This window comes from Mastacembelus armatus, chromosome 1 (genome assembly GCF_900324485.2).
Source record: "Mastacembelus armatus chromosome 1, fMasArm1.2, whole genome shotgun sequence".
Taxonomy (NCBI): Eukaryota; Metazoa; Chordata; class Actinopteri; order Synbranchiformes; family Mastacembelidae; genus Mastacembelus; species Mastacembelus armatus.
This window is the reverse complement of record NC_046633.1, coordinates 24,919,339-24,932,130: the sequence shown is the minus strand read 5'-3', so window position 1 is coordinate 24,932,130 and position 12,792 is coordinate 24,919,339. Positions and strand designations below refer to the sequence as shown.

At 36.6% G+C, this 12,792-nt stretch overlaps 2 protein-coding genes across 2 annotated transcripts; one reads left to right on the top strand and one right to left on the bottom strand.

The window, feature by feature from the left end:
* Nucleotides 1-791: 791 nt before the first annotated feature.
* On the top strand, nucleotides 792-3,268 carry mb (myoglobin). Its single transcript, XM_026303238.2, has 4 exons — nucleotides 792-898; nucleotides 2,048-2,133; nucleotides 2,420-2,639; nucleotides 2,797-3,268. The coding sequence occupies exons 2-4, from the start codon at nucleotides 2,051-2,053 to the stop codon at nucleotides 2,935-2,937; spliced, it is 444 nt and encodes a 147-aa protein (XP_026159023.1). The 5' UTR covers nucleotides 792-898; nucleotides 2,048-2,050; the 3' UTR covers nucleotides 2,938-3,268.
* A 3,586-nt stretch (nucleotides 3,269-6,854) lies between these two features.
* Nucleotides 6,855-12,161, bottom strand: pane1 (proliferation associated nuclear element). The gene is made up of 6 exons (XM_026302403.1): nucleotides 12,034-12,161; nucleotides 11,011-11,087; nucleotides 9,668-9,766; nucleotides 9,365-9,444; nucleotides 8,943-9,034; nucleotides 6,855-8,182 (listed from the first exon to the last, which is right to left on the bottom strand). The coding sequence occupies exons 1-6, from the start codon at nucleotides 12,088-12,090 to the stop codon at nucleotides 8,033-8,035; spliced, it is 555 nt and encodes a 184-aa protein (XP_026158188.1). The 5' UTR covers nucleotides 12,091-12,161; the 3' UTR covers nucleotides 6,855-8,032.
* Nucleotides 12,162-12,792: the final 631 nt, after the last annotated feature.

Genomic DNA, 12,792 nt, shown 5'->3' with positions numbered 1-12,792 from the left:
TCCAGTTTCTGACCTTCACCAAGTAGAATTTAGGGCTGTCGAGTAAATCTGCATTAATCTGTATAGGTCTAGCTACTGTTATAGTTATTATTATCAGCCAGTAGAGGAAATCCACTTCATGATAAGCTGGGTCTAGCATCACACACTTAAAAGTCTGCAGTGGCTTTCTGCTGGAAGTGGTGTCACATGAAACTGGAACAATGCATCTACAATAAAAAGGAGTATATCCCATTACGTTGTACACCTGGCAGTCAGAAAATAAATGCTTCCTCCAGAAAAACTGACATAATGGATTACATACAGCCTTGCCCTAAACTTGGCCATCACAAACTAACTCCAACCCTTACTCTAATCCAAATTTAAACCAATTTTTATCCTTAATCCTAAAACAAAGTGTTAAACCTCAAACAGGAGTCTGAAAAAGCAAGGACCACCCAAAATGTCCTCACTTTGCTAAAATGCTCAAAATTGTCCTCACAAAGTCAGAAGTACAAGTCCACAGACATGCACACAAGGAATTTTTAGTTTGTCTGTTTGCACAACTTTCTGGCAAATATGTTTTTCTCTATTCAAATAAGATTAAGCATGGCATATAAGAGCTCAGCATGATAAAACAGAAAATAAAAAATATGCCCAAAGTGACATGTCAGAGATAATGTTTAAGTGGCATCATGAGTTAAACTTAGAGGTGTGTGCGTGTGTCTGCGTGTGTGTGTGTGTGTGTGTGTGTATGTGAGTGTTTTAAGGAACGTGCAGTTAAAGAGGTAGACGGATGGGAGGGCTGGAATAATTTGGTCACAAGGCAGAGGGAGGGAGTATAAAATGCCAACTTTTGGGTTGGGAAAATCAGGTCAAGAAGAACTTGGCAGAATCTACTCACTACTTTACTACTTTGCAGGTAGGGCACTGTCTTCCTTGCCTTTTAACTCAATTAATTTTTCGATATAATAATTTATTGACATTTATTAAAATTATGTGTTGATCAGAACCAGAATCAGTTTTATTGCCAGGTACAGCAAAGAACACTTTACAGTACTAGGAATTTGTCTTGGTGTCTGGTGCAAACATATATACAGATACTTAGTATGTACACAGTTTTAGAATAAACAAGAAAAAAGAATAAAAATAAAATAAATACTATATATATATATATATATATATATATATATGTATATATATATATATACACAGAAAAGTGAAGAGTGCGTGATGTGTAGTGCAATTTAAGAATGTTAAAGTGAAAAGGGACTGACTGTAGTTTGGGGGGGTCATATAGGGGTAATGGGTACTGTTCAGAAGGCTGACTGCAGTGGGGAAGAAACAAGACAGGTAATAATGACAGAAAATAAAGCTGATTGTGTGTTGAAAAGCAGAACAGTAGTTTAAAGAAAGCAAAATTTAATATTCCTTTAATATTCAAGAATTTATAAAATAATAATAATAATAATAATAATAATAATGTCACCATACATTGCTTATTTATCATACATTTAGGATGCAGAGAAATCCCCTGATGGAGAATTTTTCTAGTGAAATAAAAGAAATTTCAAAATATAACTGAATTAAAACGTGACATCCGCTATTAAAAACAATATTATGAGATTGACATCTGTTCTGGATGAATGAAATGCCTGCAGGTATAAAGAGAAAAATAAATATCTGTTTAACTTTCCCTTGATTATAGTGTGTCCACTGGAAGAGCAATAAAACCACCAGTTGATGTGGTTTCAATTCATCTAGATTATGTAGGACTCAGCTGAGATCACATTACAGCTTGAGTGAGGACAATCAAGGTTATGTATCGGCTTTTTTCTAGTAATGACCTGCCCTAGAATGTAGCAGTGCTTGACTTCTTGCCATTGAATCAAGTGGGAGAAGTGTGATGCCAGAACAATAGGATAACACTGTTTGTGTAATTCATGTAAACTTCATGTGATCAGATGTTTTTTCTCTGTTTCTTTCTTTCCTTCTGATTTTCTCTTTGGCACTCGCAGATTTTTGTTTTTTGTTACCATTCTGTAATTATGACACCTATTCTTCCTCTCAGATCATGGCTGACTTCGACGCAGTTTTGAAGAACTGGGGTAAAGTGGAGAACGATTACAACACCTTTGGGAGACTGGTTCTGGTCCGGTAAGTGACTTTGAAAAGACGAGTCTTTCCTGTAGGTCAGGGGGGTTACAGGGCAGGATTCAACTCCACGAAAAAAAAATGTTTATTATTGTTTTTGTAATATTGTAAATTGTAATTGTAATTGAAATTGTAAATTGTAATTGTAATTTGTTCTTGTAATTTGTTTATCATTTATTACAAAGTATGAATTGCAACTCCCAGAGCACATGACCTCAGCTTCTCCAGTAGCAGTTACAACCCTGGTGGTGAGTTACCTAAGCTGAATCCTCTCATCTCCTTTTTTCAGTTTGTTCACAGAACACCCAGAAACACAGAGCTTCTTCCCCAAATTTGCCAACATTCCCCGAGATCAGATGGCCGACAACACAGCCATTAGTGACCATGGTGCTACTGTGCTGAAGAAAGTTGGTGAACTGCTGAAGGCCAAAGGCAGCCATGCTGCCATTCTCAAACCTCTGTCTGAAACCCATGCCCTCAAGCACAAGATCTCCATTGATAACTTCAAGGTGAGGCTGATTTTCATGATGGGATGATTTATAATACATAATTCTCCTTCCCGAAGCTTTTTAGAAGGAAGGTGCATTTGTTACATCCCCTTTTTATACATCTATCCAATCTGACTTTAAAGCAGTTTGTGTAACCTTCTCTGTATTTTCTCTTCAGCTGATCACCGAGATCCTTGTCAAAATCCTGGCAGAGAAGGGAGTACTTGATTCTGCTGGGCAACAGTGCCTGAGGAACATTATGGGCATTGTTGTCAATGACCTTGCAGCCAACTACAAACAGCTCGGTGTCTCTTTGTAAAGATTGAAGCTCCACCAGGAAAAATAAACTTTCCACATGCTAATCCATGAGCATTTTAAAAAAAAAAACATCAAGTAATCTTCTTTATGCATTAATCAATAATTCATCATAAATTATTGTTTGAAATGTTTTCATTGAGATGAAGATCAAACAAATCATAATTAGCTTCAAAATTCTTCTTTATTTGCAAGGTAATTGATTTTATTGTACAAGTTTTCTGACCTGTAATAAACATGGTTTATTAGATGCATTTTGTTCAGCATTCCTAACTGGCTGTAAATTTCTGCATACTAAAATACTGACATATTACCAATAAAACTTTGTTCCCCTACTCTGTTCATTATTCTCTATCTTGTGTTTTATTCATTTCAATTTCTATTTTTATTTAATCACTGACATCATGTGTCCCATGTTATACTAAGATGTTCGACTTATAAAGCATTTAAATTAATTGCTAACCATGCAAAATATAAAATAAAGTGTGAGAGAAATCATGTTTTTTGATAAGAAAGCCAGCGCATCACATTGGTCAGTCAGGTCAACTTTACTTCTCTTCACATCAAGTTTTGTGATACACACATGTATTGCACAGTAATGTCACGTCATACTGTACAACAGCAGAACCTTCTCATCACGCTTGTTAACAAGGCGTCAGTATTTGACGCCGTGGGAATGAGAAGAGGTTGGCAAGACCCTCAGTATCATCTGTCAGACTCCCTTTCTATTCTTAGTCACCTGATCCATGTGGACGTGACAGTGCAGAGCAGCTGTGTTTAGTCCCTTTCACAGCAGCCATTTCAGAGACTTTATCACCACTTTAGTTTCATCTGAATTATCAGCTCTCCACTTTCCCAAAATGAGTCCTACTTGTCAAGTATTAGCCAATACATAAACCTCAACTCAGCTTCTCATTTTTTTGATGCTACTACAATCCTCCATGAAGCCATTCACCATGGGGCTAATCTATACTTGTGACCCCCAAAAAGTTTTGTCCACTTGCAACCTCATCACAGGTTGCACAAGACAAAGAAAGATTTTTCTTTTACAATTTGCTCCATTTGGCTGAATTTTTAAGATATGGAGAGGTGAAAAGATCTGAGGCAAAGCAAAGATCTTGTGAAGAGCTTCACAAGGATAAAGCAAAAATTAGATGCTGCAAAAATTGTACGCGCATTTGAGAAATGTATGTTTTGCCATGCAAGACATGGCAATATCAGGCAGGCCGACATTCACCATCCTAGATGACGAATCATATTGGAAATGGTGACGTAGTAACTCTAGCCTTGATTTATAAAGTTGTGATTATGCATCTTAATGGGCAAAGGATTGCTTTAAGTTTAATATTTGAGTTCAGACAAAGACAGGCAACAGGTGAGGATGGCTGACCTTCTCTGACACCTGCTGTAGCTGCTGAGGTAATGGAGCTGCATAAATCCAAATACAAATGGCACATTAGAGGTCAAAATATTTTTCTAAACAACAAAATAGCCTCAACATGTTTGCACTGATTTATTGCAGACACTGCATTTGAGTCATTAAGTGGAAATGAGTTGTTTTTGTTGACTAATCAAGAGTTAATGTTTATGACTTGAGAAAAAGAGCCAAGATAATCACGATACTAGTGTTATCATTGACATTCCCCAGTCCTACTGACTCCTCATTGTCCTTCCTGTTTCTGACCTGATGCCATAAGCACCATTGTGTGTGTTTGTGTGTGCACACTGCAGTGCATGTCTGCAGACGTGACACCCTGCACAGTTCTTCTGATGGGGGACACGCCTCCCTCACTCCTCCCACCAGAAATCTAACCGACTGCTGATTGAGCTGAGGTCAAGCTTTCACCAGTGTTCAACAGGCGAACAGACTCACATGATTCAGGCCTTTTGTGACAAGCAAGTAGTTATTTTTCTTGTAATAATATTACTACTATTACTAACAACAATAACAAAATAATAAACTATTGAGCACTTTTCAAAATTTGATTTCAAATCTAAGTCCCTCCTAAAAAAGTATGTTTTAAAATGAGATTTAACAGAAGCCACACCTGTTGCTGTTCTAATTTCCTAACGTCATTTGCTTCAGATATTAGGGACTCCAACGGCAAAATTCTTATCACTTCTTGTTTAAGAGTCACACATCTGGGACAGTTAGAAGACCTTTGCCCAGAGATCTCCCATTACGTGGAGGTTAATATCAGGTCAGGTCTACAGCATGTGGCAATACCATAAAGGGCTTTAAAAGTCAACAGTAAGATTTTAAAATCAATTCTAAAATATATTGGGAGCCAGTGCTTCTCTTTATTCTTGGTAAAAGCCCTGCAGCTGAATTCTGTCCAGTATGAAGCCTATGTGTGGATTTCAAAATTAGGCTGCTGTTGCAGTAGGCAAGGCATGAAGAAATGAAAGCATGTTAGGGCAAGGTAGAATGAATTTTAGAAATATGTGGTTAGATGATCAAAAACAAGATTGTACCCACTTTGTCACATACTGTTCAAATCTTAGATTACTATCAAAAACAAACACTGACATCTCTTGCAGCAGGCCTAATGTGATGTAAAATGGGACCAGCAGATGCTAGAATTTATTTTATTTATTTTTTTGCCAACTGTTGGGCAGATAACAACACCCTCAGTTTAACTGGAGTTCAACTGCAAAAAGTTTTGAGCCATCCAAATTCTGAAGTCATACAGGCAGTCATATAAAGTCTTCAGGTTAGCACAATCAGATCCTCTAACTGCCAGCTACAGTTGTGTGTCATCAGCATAGCAATGCAATGACTCACCATGGCTACAAATAATTCCTAAGGGGGAGCATGTAGAAAGAACAAACTTCGTCCCAGCTCTGACCCCTGAGAGACCCCACACTTGAACTTTGAAAATGCTGCTGACCGGTAATTGTTTATGGAGGTACAAAACTTCCTCTTTAACAGGTATGAGGAAAATTGTTTTAAGGCAGCACCTGTTACACCTTCAATCTGTCCAAAAGAGTGTTGTGATAAACAGTATCAGAACTGGCACTGAGATCAAGCAGAACAAAAACTGTAATGTCAGTCACCTTGAGGACAGTGGTCTCTATGCTATACTTACAAAAACCAGATTGAGAAATTGTCAACTGATAAAAAAGCAACTGCCTAGTGATAGAATTGCTAATATCCTTTGCTTAAGTAGAAATGTGTAACATTAAGTGTAACAATTGCAATTTTACAGAAGTATTAGCAGTCAAATATACTTGAATCACCAGAAATAAGGGTTGCTTTCATCCACGAGGAATGTTGCCACCTGAGCCCTACAATAAAAATTTTTTTTTAAAAATTCTAAAATTTGTTTTATATTTATGTCTTTTCTATTATTAACCTCTAGTTTTTATAGCTTGATTCTCAGCTGGTACCAAAGTTGTGAGTAAAGCTGTATAATATTTTACTATTTACAGTTTATTAACAAATTTATAGTATTAAAAACGTATATATATAAAATAAAAATAAAAACGTATATATAAAACATGGTTGGAATATCGTTAATGTAGAAAAAAACTCACCTGAAGCAAAAAATTAAATGTAAAGTAACTATTGTCAAGTGTCCTGTGTCAAACAAAAATGTGAATAGTTATCACATATGAAAGCAAATAATGTCTAGGATGATTTGAATTTTTAATAAGCATCTATAGTGATAACTGAAATGTAATCACTACTGAATTCATGTGGAAATTTAAATACTATTGAATTTATTACTCTGAAATTGTACAAATAATTTTACTAATTCAAAAATTTTATTTCCAGTATATTTTTAGGGTTCAGGAATTCACATTGAAAAAATTAAATACCTGAACTCAACTGTTTCAAAATGCTCAAATTAATTGGACTCAATTCAGATCTGAAAATTGAAGTCAAGTCTAAAACCATAAAAAATTTAAATCTCAAAATCTGAGATAGCAAGTTTATTGAATTTGAGCTTTTTTCCCCCCAATTTACATAGGTTGAAATTGACCATTATAAAGTAATTCATTTGTCAGTTAAAATATTTTTGTTCTTTAAATTCCGTATGTAAATTTCAACATTAAGAAATCAATTATTAAATGATGTAACTTTGCATCTACACGTTATTCATCAGCAACAAACCTAAGATATATATATATATTTTACTGACATTACATTTTGGTATTAAAAGCTTTTTATAGGCAGTTTAACCTTCTGTCAACCTTTTGAAAATACACACACGGTGCAGACAGGTATAAGTGCGTATATATATATATATATATATATATATATAAATAAAAAAATATATATATATATTATATATATATATAAAAAAACACACACATACAGAAAACATACTTATACTGAGAGCTTCTAATTGTTCACACAATTTAGATCATAAACATTGTGTGCCTTTGAAGGAGGCTATGCAGAATATGATGATAAAGTTTGTTTGTTCCACCATCACAGGCAAAACAACAGGGACCATGACTGATCGTGCCTACACAGCCCAGAGAAAAGGCACAAGTCAATATCATGAGAACGAATGGACCTTGAAAGTGCATGGTCTGTAAATGGTTACTAATACACAAAAAGGTCCATTACAAGCCATTGTGTTGGTTAAAGAGAGCAAAGTTATTGTGATTATTTTTTCCTGACGGGTGTACTTCTCACAATATGATAAGCACAGGTGGTACATTATTAATAGCTCTGCCCTATCCAGGCAGCAAAGCATGACAGTAAGCCAGCATACACAATATTTCCAAATGAAACTGTATTATTGACACCCACTTTCTTAAAGTGATAGGTCAAAATGTCTTAAGTGTCACTGGTCTGAGGTGTTCTTCACGTATTAGGAGGTTGAACTGTTTCTGAGCTGTAGGTTTATATGGATTTCAGTTCTAGTAAAACAGATACCACTTCTGATTAGTACTTCACAAATAAAAAACAAAACAAAAAAAACAATACTACTACCTGTGACTGCAATTGCCAAAAGCCAAAGCACTAACATGTAACATACAGTGAATAATACTAATATGTTAACTATGTGTTAACAGTTGCAGCAGTCTGCTGCAAATGAATATATACACCATGAATCAGGACGGGAACAAATCAGTAACAAGAACTAATCAAAGCTCGGCTGGTCAATGTCTGGGAGCACTGTGCATTGAGTCAGGATGGACATGTAGAGAGCAGTAGTCATGGGAACATGACCGGCTGCCACTTTCAGGATGGTCAGGAGCCTCTCTGCAGCATTGGTCACACCATCTGGTGTCTGGATGGGAGGGACATTACACAGAACTGCTTTTAAAGAAACAGAAAAACACACTGACAACAGCTGCACAGAGACCCCACAATGCTGAAAAATGGAACTATGTAATCTATAAACACAAATAGTTTTCCAAGGGTTTCAGTAGCGTTCATCAAGATAATTTAAAACTTTAAAGACCCTTTTAATATCATATAGTGCTATTTAATATAAATAATCAAAATCTATGACCTATGACCATATCACTTTTTCCAGTACTTTTAGTATAACAATATAACAATAATTTCTGTTGACATTATTAATCACATTGATGCAACATGGACTGGGAAAAGTGACAGAAATGTTTGGGTGGATTCAGCAACTTAATGATTGACAAATGATGTAATGATTCATTTAAGCTTTTTACTTAAATATACTCTTCTTGTCATAGCCAAGTATAGTATCAGTGTTTGTTGAGGGTGCTGAGTGAAATCCACAAACACCAAACAACTGAACATCCACCTGCATGAACAGTACCCAATCCCATGAAATACAATCCCTTTGAGTTTTTTAGGTGTATAAAGCCTCCTAAAAGCCTAAATTGGTGCAGTTTACAATGTATGGTCAGCACCATACAGTTGATAGACAATAGACAAGATGAATCAACAGCTTTCTAAAAGTGTGAACAAAACCTTTGGTGGGAGAATTAATTGCAGGACTACAACATCAGGTTGCCTTAGTTTTTGCTTGGTGAACCTAATAATCTTGTTACTAAGTTCATACAAACCTGATCCTCTGCAAACAGCAGAGGGCAGTGGAGCAAAGAAGCCAGCTTTCTAACAGCATCAAGGCGCTCTGGGGGGATTGAAGCATTACGAGCTACAAGACAGAAGAACAAGAGGTCAGCTGCAGAGAAACAGAACTGAGGACAAGGAGTCAGAGGAACAGTTTAAGTCAAAGCACCAGCAACTTTGTCTTTGCTCTTTTACTCATTAATAACATGATTGAGACACTGAGATAAGATAAACTTTATTAAGCAGGTTAAAGTTAAGTGTGCGCTCCACCACATTTATAATCACTCCAATAGCTATAGCAACAATATAGAGATAACTGCAATGTATTATTTATGACAAATCTTGCTCAGTTTCATCCCTTTACTACTGTTTACTGAGAACTGAAAACAAATCAAGGATTTAACTAATTACATACCATTAGTGAGCATAAAACAGACTTTTCCAAGGAAATATCCACAGTCCAAATATTTCAGGGAGGCTTCTGTTGACTCGAAACTATGATAAAAACAAAGCAATATATATCACAGAATGAACTATTATATTATATGCTATATTCAGTAACAGTGCTTAGTACAAAACATACAATGTGTACACCAAACCACACTACATAAATCAATAAGCCCTTTGTACAGTCTTCCAGTTTAACCTTGTAATTACATGTAAAATTAGATACAGAGCTGAGGGAATTAAAATATGGATATATAAGGATTTGAGTTACCTGAGCTCTGAGGTCAGGTTAATGATGAAAACTACCAGGTCTATTCTTGGACGACTCTCCTCATTCTTGGTGGGTACAGGGAGACTTTTGGCTAGTCTCCTGTTGGTACAACAAACATGCTTGTTGTCACTGACATGCAACATACAGAGATGGTGACGATATGAAAGGGTACGAACAGTAGAGATTCCCATTCTTACAACTTGCACATGTTCAGGCATCAGGCAACGTAAAACAGTTGTATAATATCTTGTGCATTGACAATATTATACAGTCAGTAGGCACTTTATTAGGTACATCTTTTCTAATACAGGCAACAACCTTGCCTTTTCCTCAAGAACAGCCTGACCTCTATGTGCCATGGATTCAACAGGGGCTGAAAACATTCCTCATAGATTCTGGTCCATGTTGTTATCTCTGCCAGGGTGATTTTGGAGCCTTGTATGACATTTGGTAAAGGACAAGGGCAATATTTTCCCAAAATCAATGTATATCAATAAATATACAGTAATGTCATATACTGACATTGTGATGGAGGAACCATTGTTGGCAGCATGATATATTCCAGTCAGTCACAGTCAGAGTCACTTAGATCATATCCTGATGTTTTTCTGAACATGGCCATCAAGGATGCATGTACAGTGGGTACGGAAAGTATTCAGACCCCTTTAAATTTTTCAATCTTTGTGTCATTGCAGCCATTTGCCATGTGATATTTCAGTTTTTCTTTTTTAATAAATTTGCAAAAATTTCTAAATTTCTGTTTTTTTCTGTCAAGATGGGCTGCTGAATGTACATTAATGAGAAATAAAATGAACTTTTTTGATTTTGGCAAATGACACAAAGAGTGAAAAATTTAAAGGGGTCTGAATACTTTCCGTACCCACTGTATGTCTGCATGCTTTTGTACAATGAGTTTCTGCCACAACCAGTGGCTTATTAGACAGCAAGTGTACAGGTGTACTTAAAGAGACCATTTGCCACTTAATAAAAAGTGGCAAGTGGGAGACCAGAGCTTTCACAAACATCTGAGTAGGAGTGTGTAGAAGGAAAAGCAGGAAACTGACAATTTAGATAGCTCTGATATACAACGAAAACAGCATGATTCCTGTGCTACACCCTCAAAGCATACAATATATCCTTTGGCTGATTACAGAGCAAACCTAAAGACAGAATATAAACAATTTGTTCATCAAGCTTTTTGATTATAAGAAAAAAAGTTAACTGTTAGTAAAAAACAAACAAACTTACAGTTGCATTGGTTAAACATATATGTAAAATACAAGATTAAAGACAAGTTTGCTGCCAGCTGACTTCAGCAGTTTACTGGATTGTGTAGTACTCACACATTAACAATGGCGTCGGCCGCCTCCACCAGAGCGTTTGCTAAACTCTGTTGAAACTGCTCCTCGTTTTCCACCAGCTAGAGGAGAAAAATCACCGTCAGCACAAAACCTGGTAAAAACACTTTACACTGCCACTGATAACACCCTGGAATAAGAGATAAAAGAAAAACCGTCCAAATACTTTTAAATCTGCTTGATTTATTTTAAAAACACAGCCCATTATGCACAGTGAAATGAATAATGTGTGGCTTGTATATGCAGGTATGGAAGTATTAAACCCACTTAAAAATAAAAAAAGAACAAAATACAGTAGAGTGGAAATGCAAAATGCAAACAGCAGAACAAAATTTTGAAAACTGTACTTTGTGTTGTGCTGTTGGAATAAACACCTGTTTTAAAATACACCATTCATTCCCAAAATTCTTAGCAGTATGGAAATATATTTTACTTTCACTGCATGTCTTTGTACAGGGTCTAAACAAGTTTCATTTCTGACCAGTTTTATATGTTTTCAAAAAATTTCTTCAATACAAGAACCCACTACTCATGTTGTGAGCAAAGTGTGAGCAGTTCCACTAAAAACTATGCACTAGTTTCATAATAAAACAGGACATAATTACAATTAAAATAATTCATTGTTCATATTGTGTGTCAGCAATATATTTATCATGGTACTAATCCAGATTTAATCCGTGACCTTTTGGAATGAACCTAAATCCCTGCAGTTGGAGAACATGTGATTTTCTTCTTTTATGCTTTTGTTTTCACATTTTCAGCTGCTACTTCAGTCTAGTGGCTTATTTGTCCAGCAGGACGTACATTTAAATGGGCGATAAGCGATAATTACTTAGACAAAAGCAGGTGTTTCTGTCAAGTAGAAAGTAAAATATCTGTTTAGAACAGCCTGCTAGCACCTGAGAATGTTTTATTAGTTTCGCCTCGGCTCGTACTGAGCAGCTTTGTTGTCAACGAGCCGCCGAGCTCAGGCTATCAAAGCTTAAAATCAATTAAATTCAAACTCACCAAAATGTTTGCTGTGTTCAGAGCAGGAAAATTATTAAACGACTTGAGCAGCGACATCCTGACACAAACATTTAATGTTTTTTGTACGTCCTATTAACTCCCGCTTCTTTCACGAACGTACGTCTGACGTCACGGCGTCCTGACGTTGCCCAAACATAGCCGGTTATTTTGCGCCACCTGGAGGCGGCCGGGGGCACTTCGCTCCTCCACGTGTGGTACAGGTGGTTTAATTTGGCCAAAACTGGTTAGCACTGTTGCCTCACAGCAAGAAGGTTCCTGGTTTGAAACCCAGCAGGGACCTTTCTGTGTGGAGTTTGCATGTTCTCCCTGTGCTTGCGTGGGTTTTCTCCAGGTACTCTGGTTTCCTCCCACAGTCCAAAAACATGTATGTCAGGTTGACTGGTGACTCTAAATTGCCCATAGGAGTGAGTGTGAGTGTGTGAGGTTGTTTGTCTCTATGTGGCCCTGTGATGGACTGGTGACCTGTCCAGGGTCATAGGTCCCTCAGTGCAGGTCTACCTGTAGTTAAGAGTGTCCAAAAGTAGAACTGAGTTTTTATCAAGCTCCTCTCCTGTGGAGTCAGCTCCCAGTCTCTATTTCTAATATTAGGCTTAAAACTTTCTATTTTGACAAAGCGTATAGTTAGGGCCGGCTCAAGTGACCCTAAACCACTTAGCTATGCTTCTTTAGGTTTATACGGCCGGGGACTTCCCATCATGCACCAAGCTTTTCACACCCCCTCTCAAATTCATGTCACCA

What these genes read in the sequence shown, in the direction of transcription:
- mb (XM_026303238.2), top strand. Translation starts at nt 2,051, where the DNA reads ATGGCTGACTTCGACGCAGTTTTGAAGAACTGGGGTAAAGTGGAGAAC. An exon ending in GGGAGACTGGTTCTGGTCCG is followed by an intron (nt 2,134 to 2,419) that starts GTAAGTGACTTT and finishes TCCTTTTTTCAG; the next exon opens with TTTGTTCACAGAACACCCAG. An exon ending in TCTCCATTGATAACTTCAAG is followed by an intron (nt 2,640 to 2,796) that starts GTGAGGCTGATT and finishes TTTTCTCTTCAG; the next exon opens with CTGATCACCGAGATCCTTGT.
- pane1 (XM_026302403.1), bottom strand. Translation starts at nt 12,090, where the DNA reads ATGTCGCTGCTCAAGTCGTTTAATAATTTTCCTGCTCTGAACACAGCA. An exon ending in TGAACACAGCAAACATTTTG is followed by an intron (nt 11,088 to 12,033) that starts GTGAGTTTGAAT and finishes TTTCTCCTCTAG; the next exon opens with CTGGTGGAAAACGAGGAGCA. An exon ending in TGCTGTTTGCAGAGGATCAG is followed by an intron (nt 8,183 to 8,942) that starts GTTTGTATGAAC and finishes CCTCCCATCCAG; the next exon opens with ACACCAGATGGTGTGACCAA.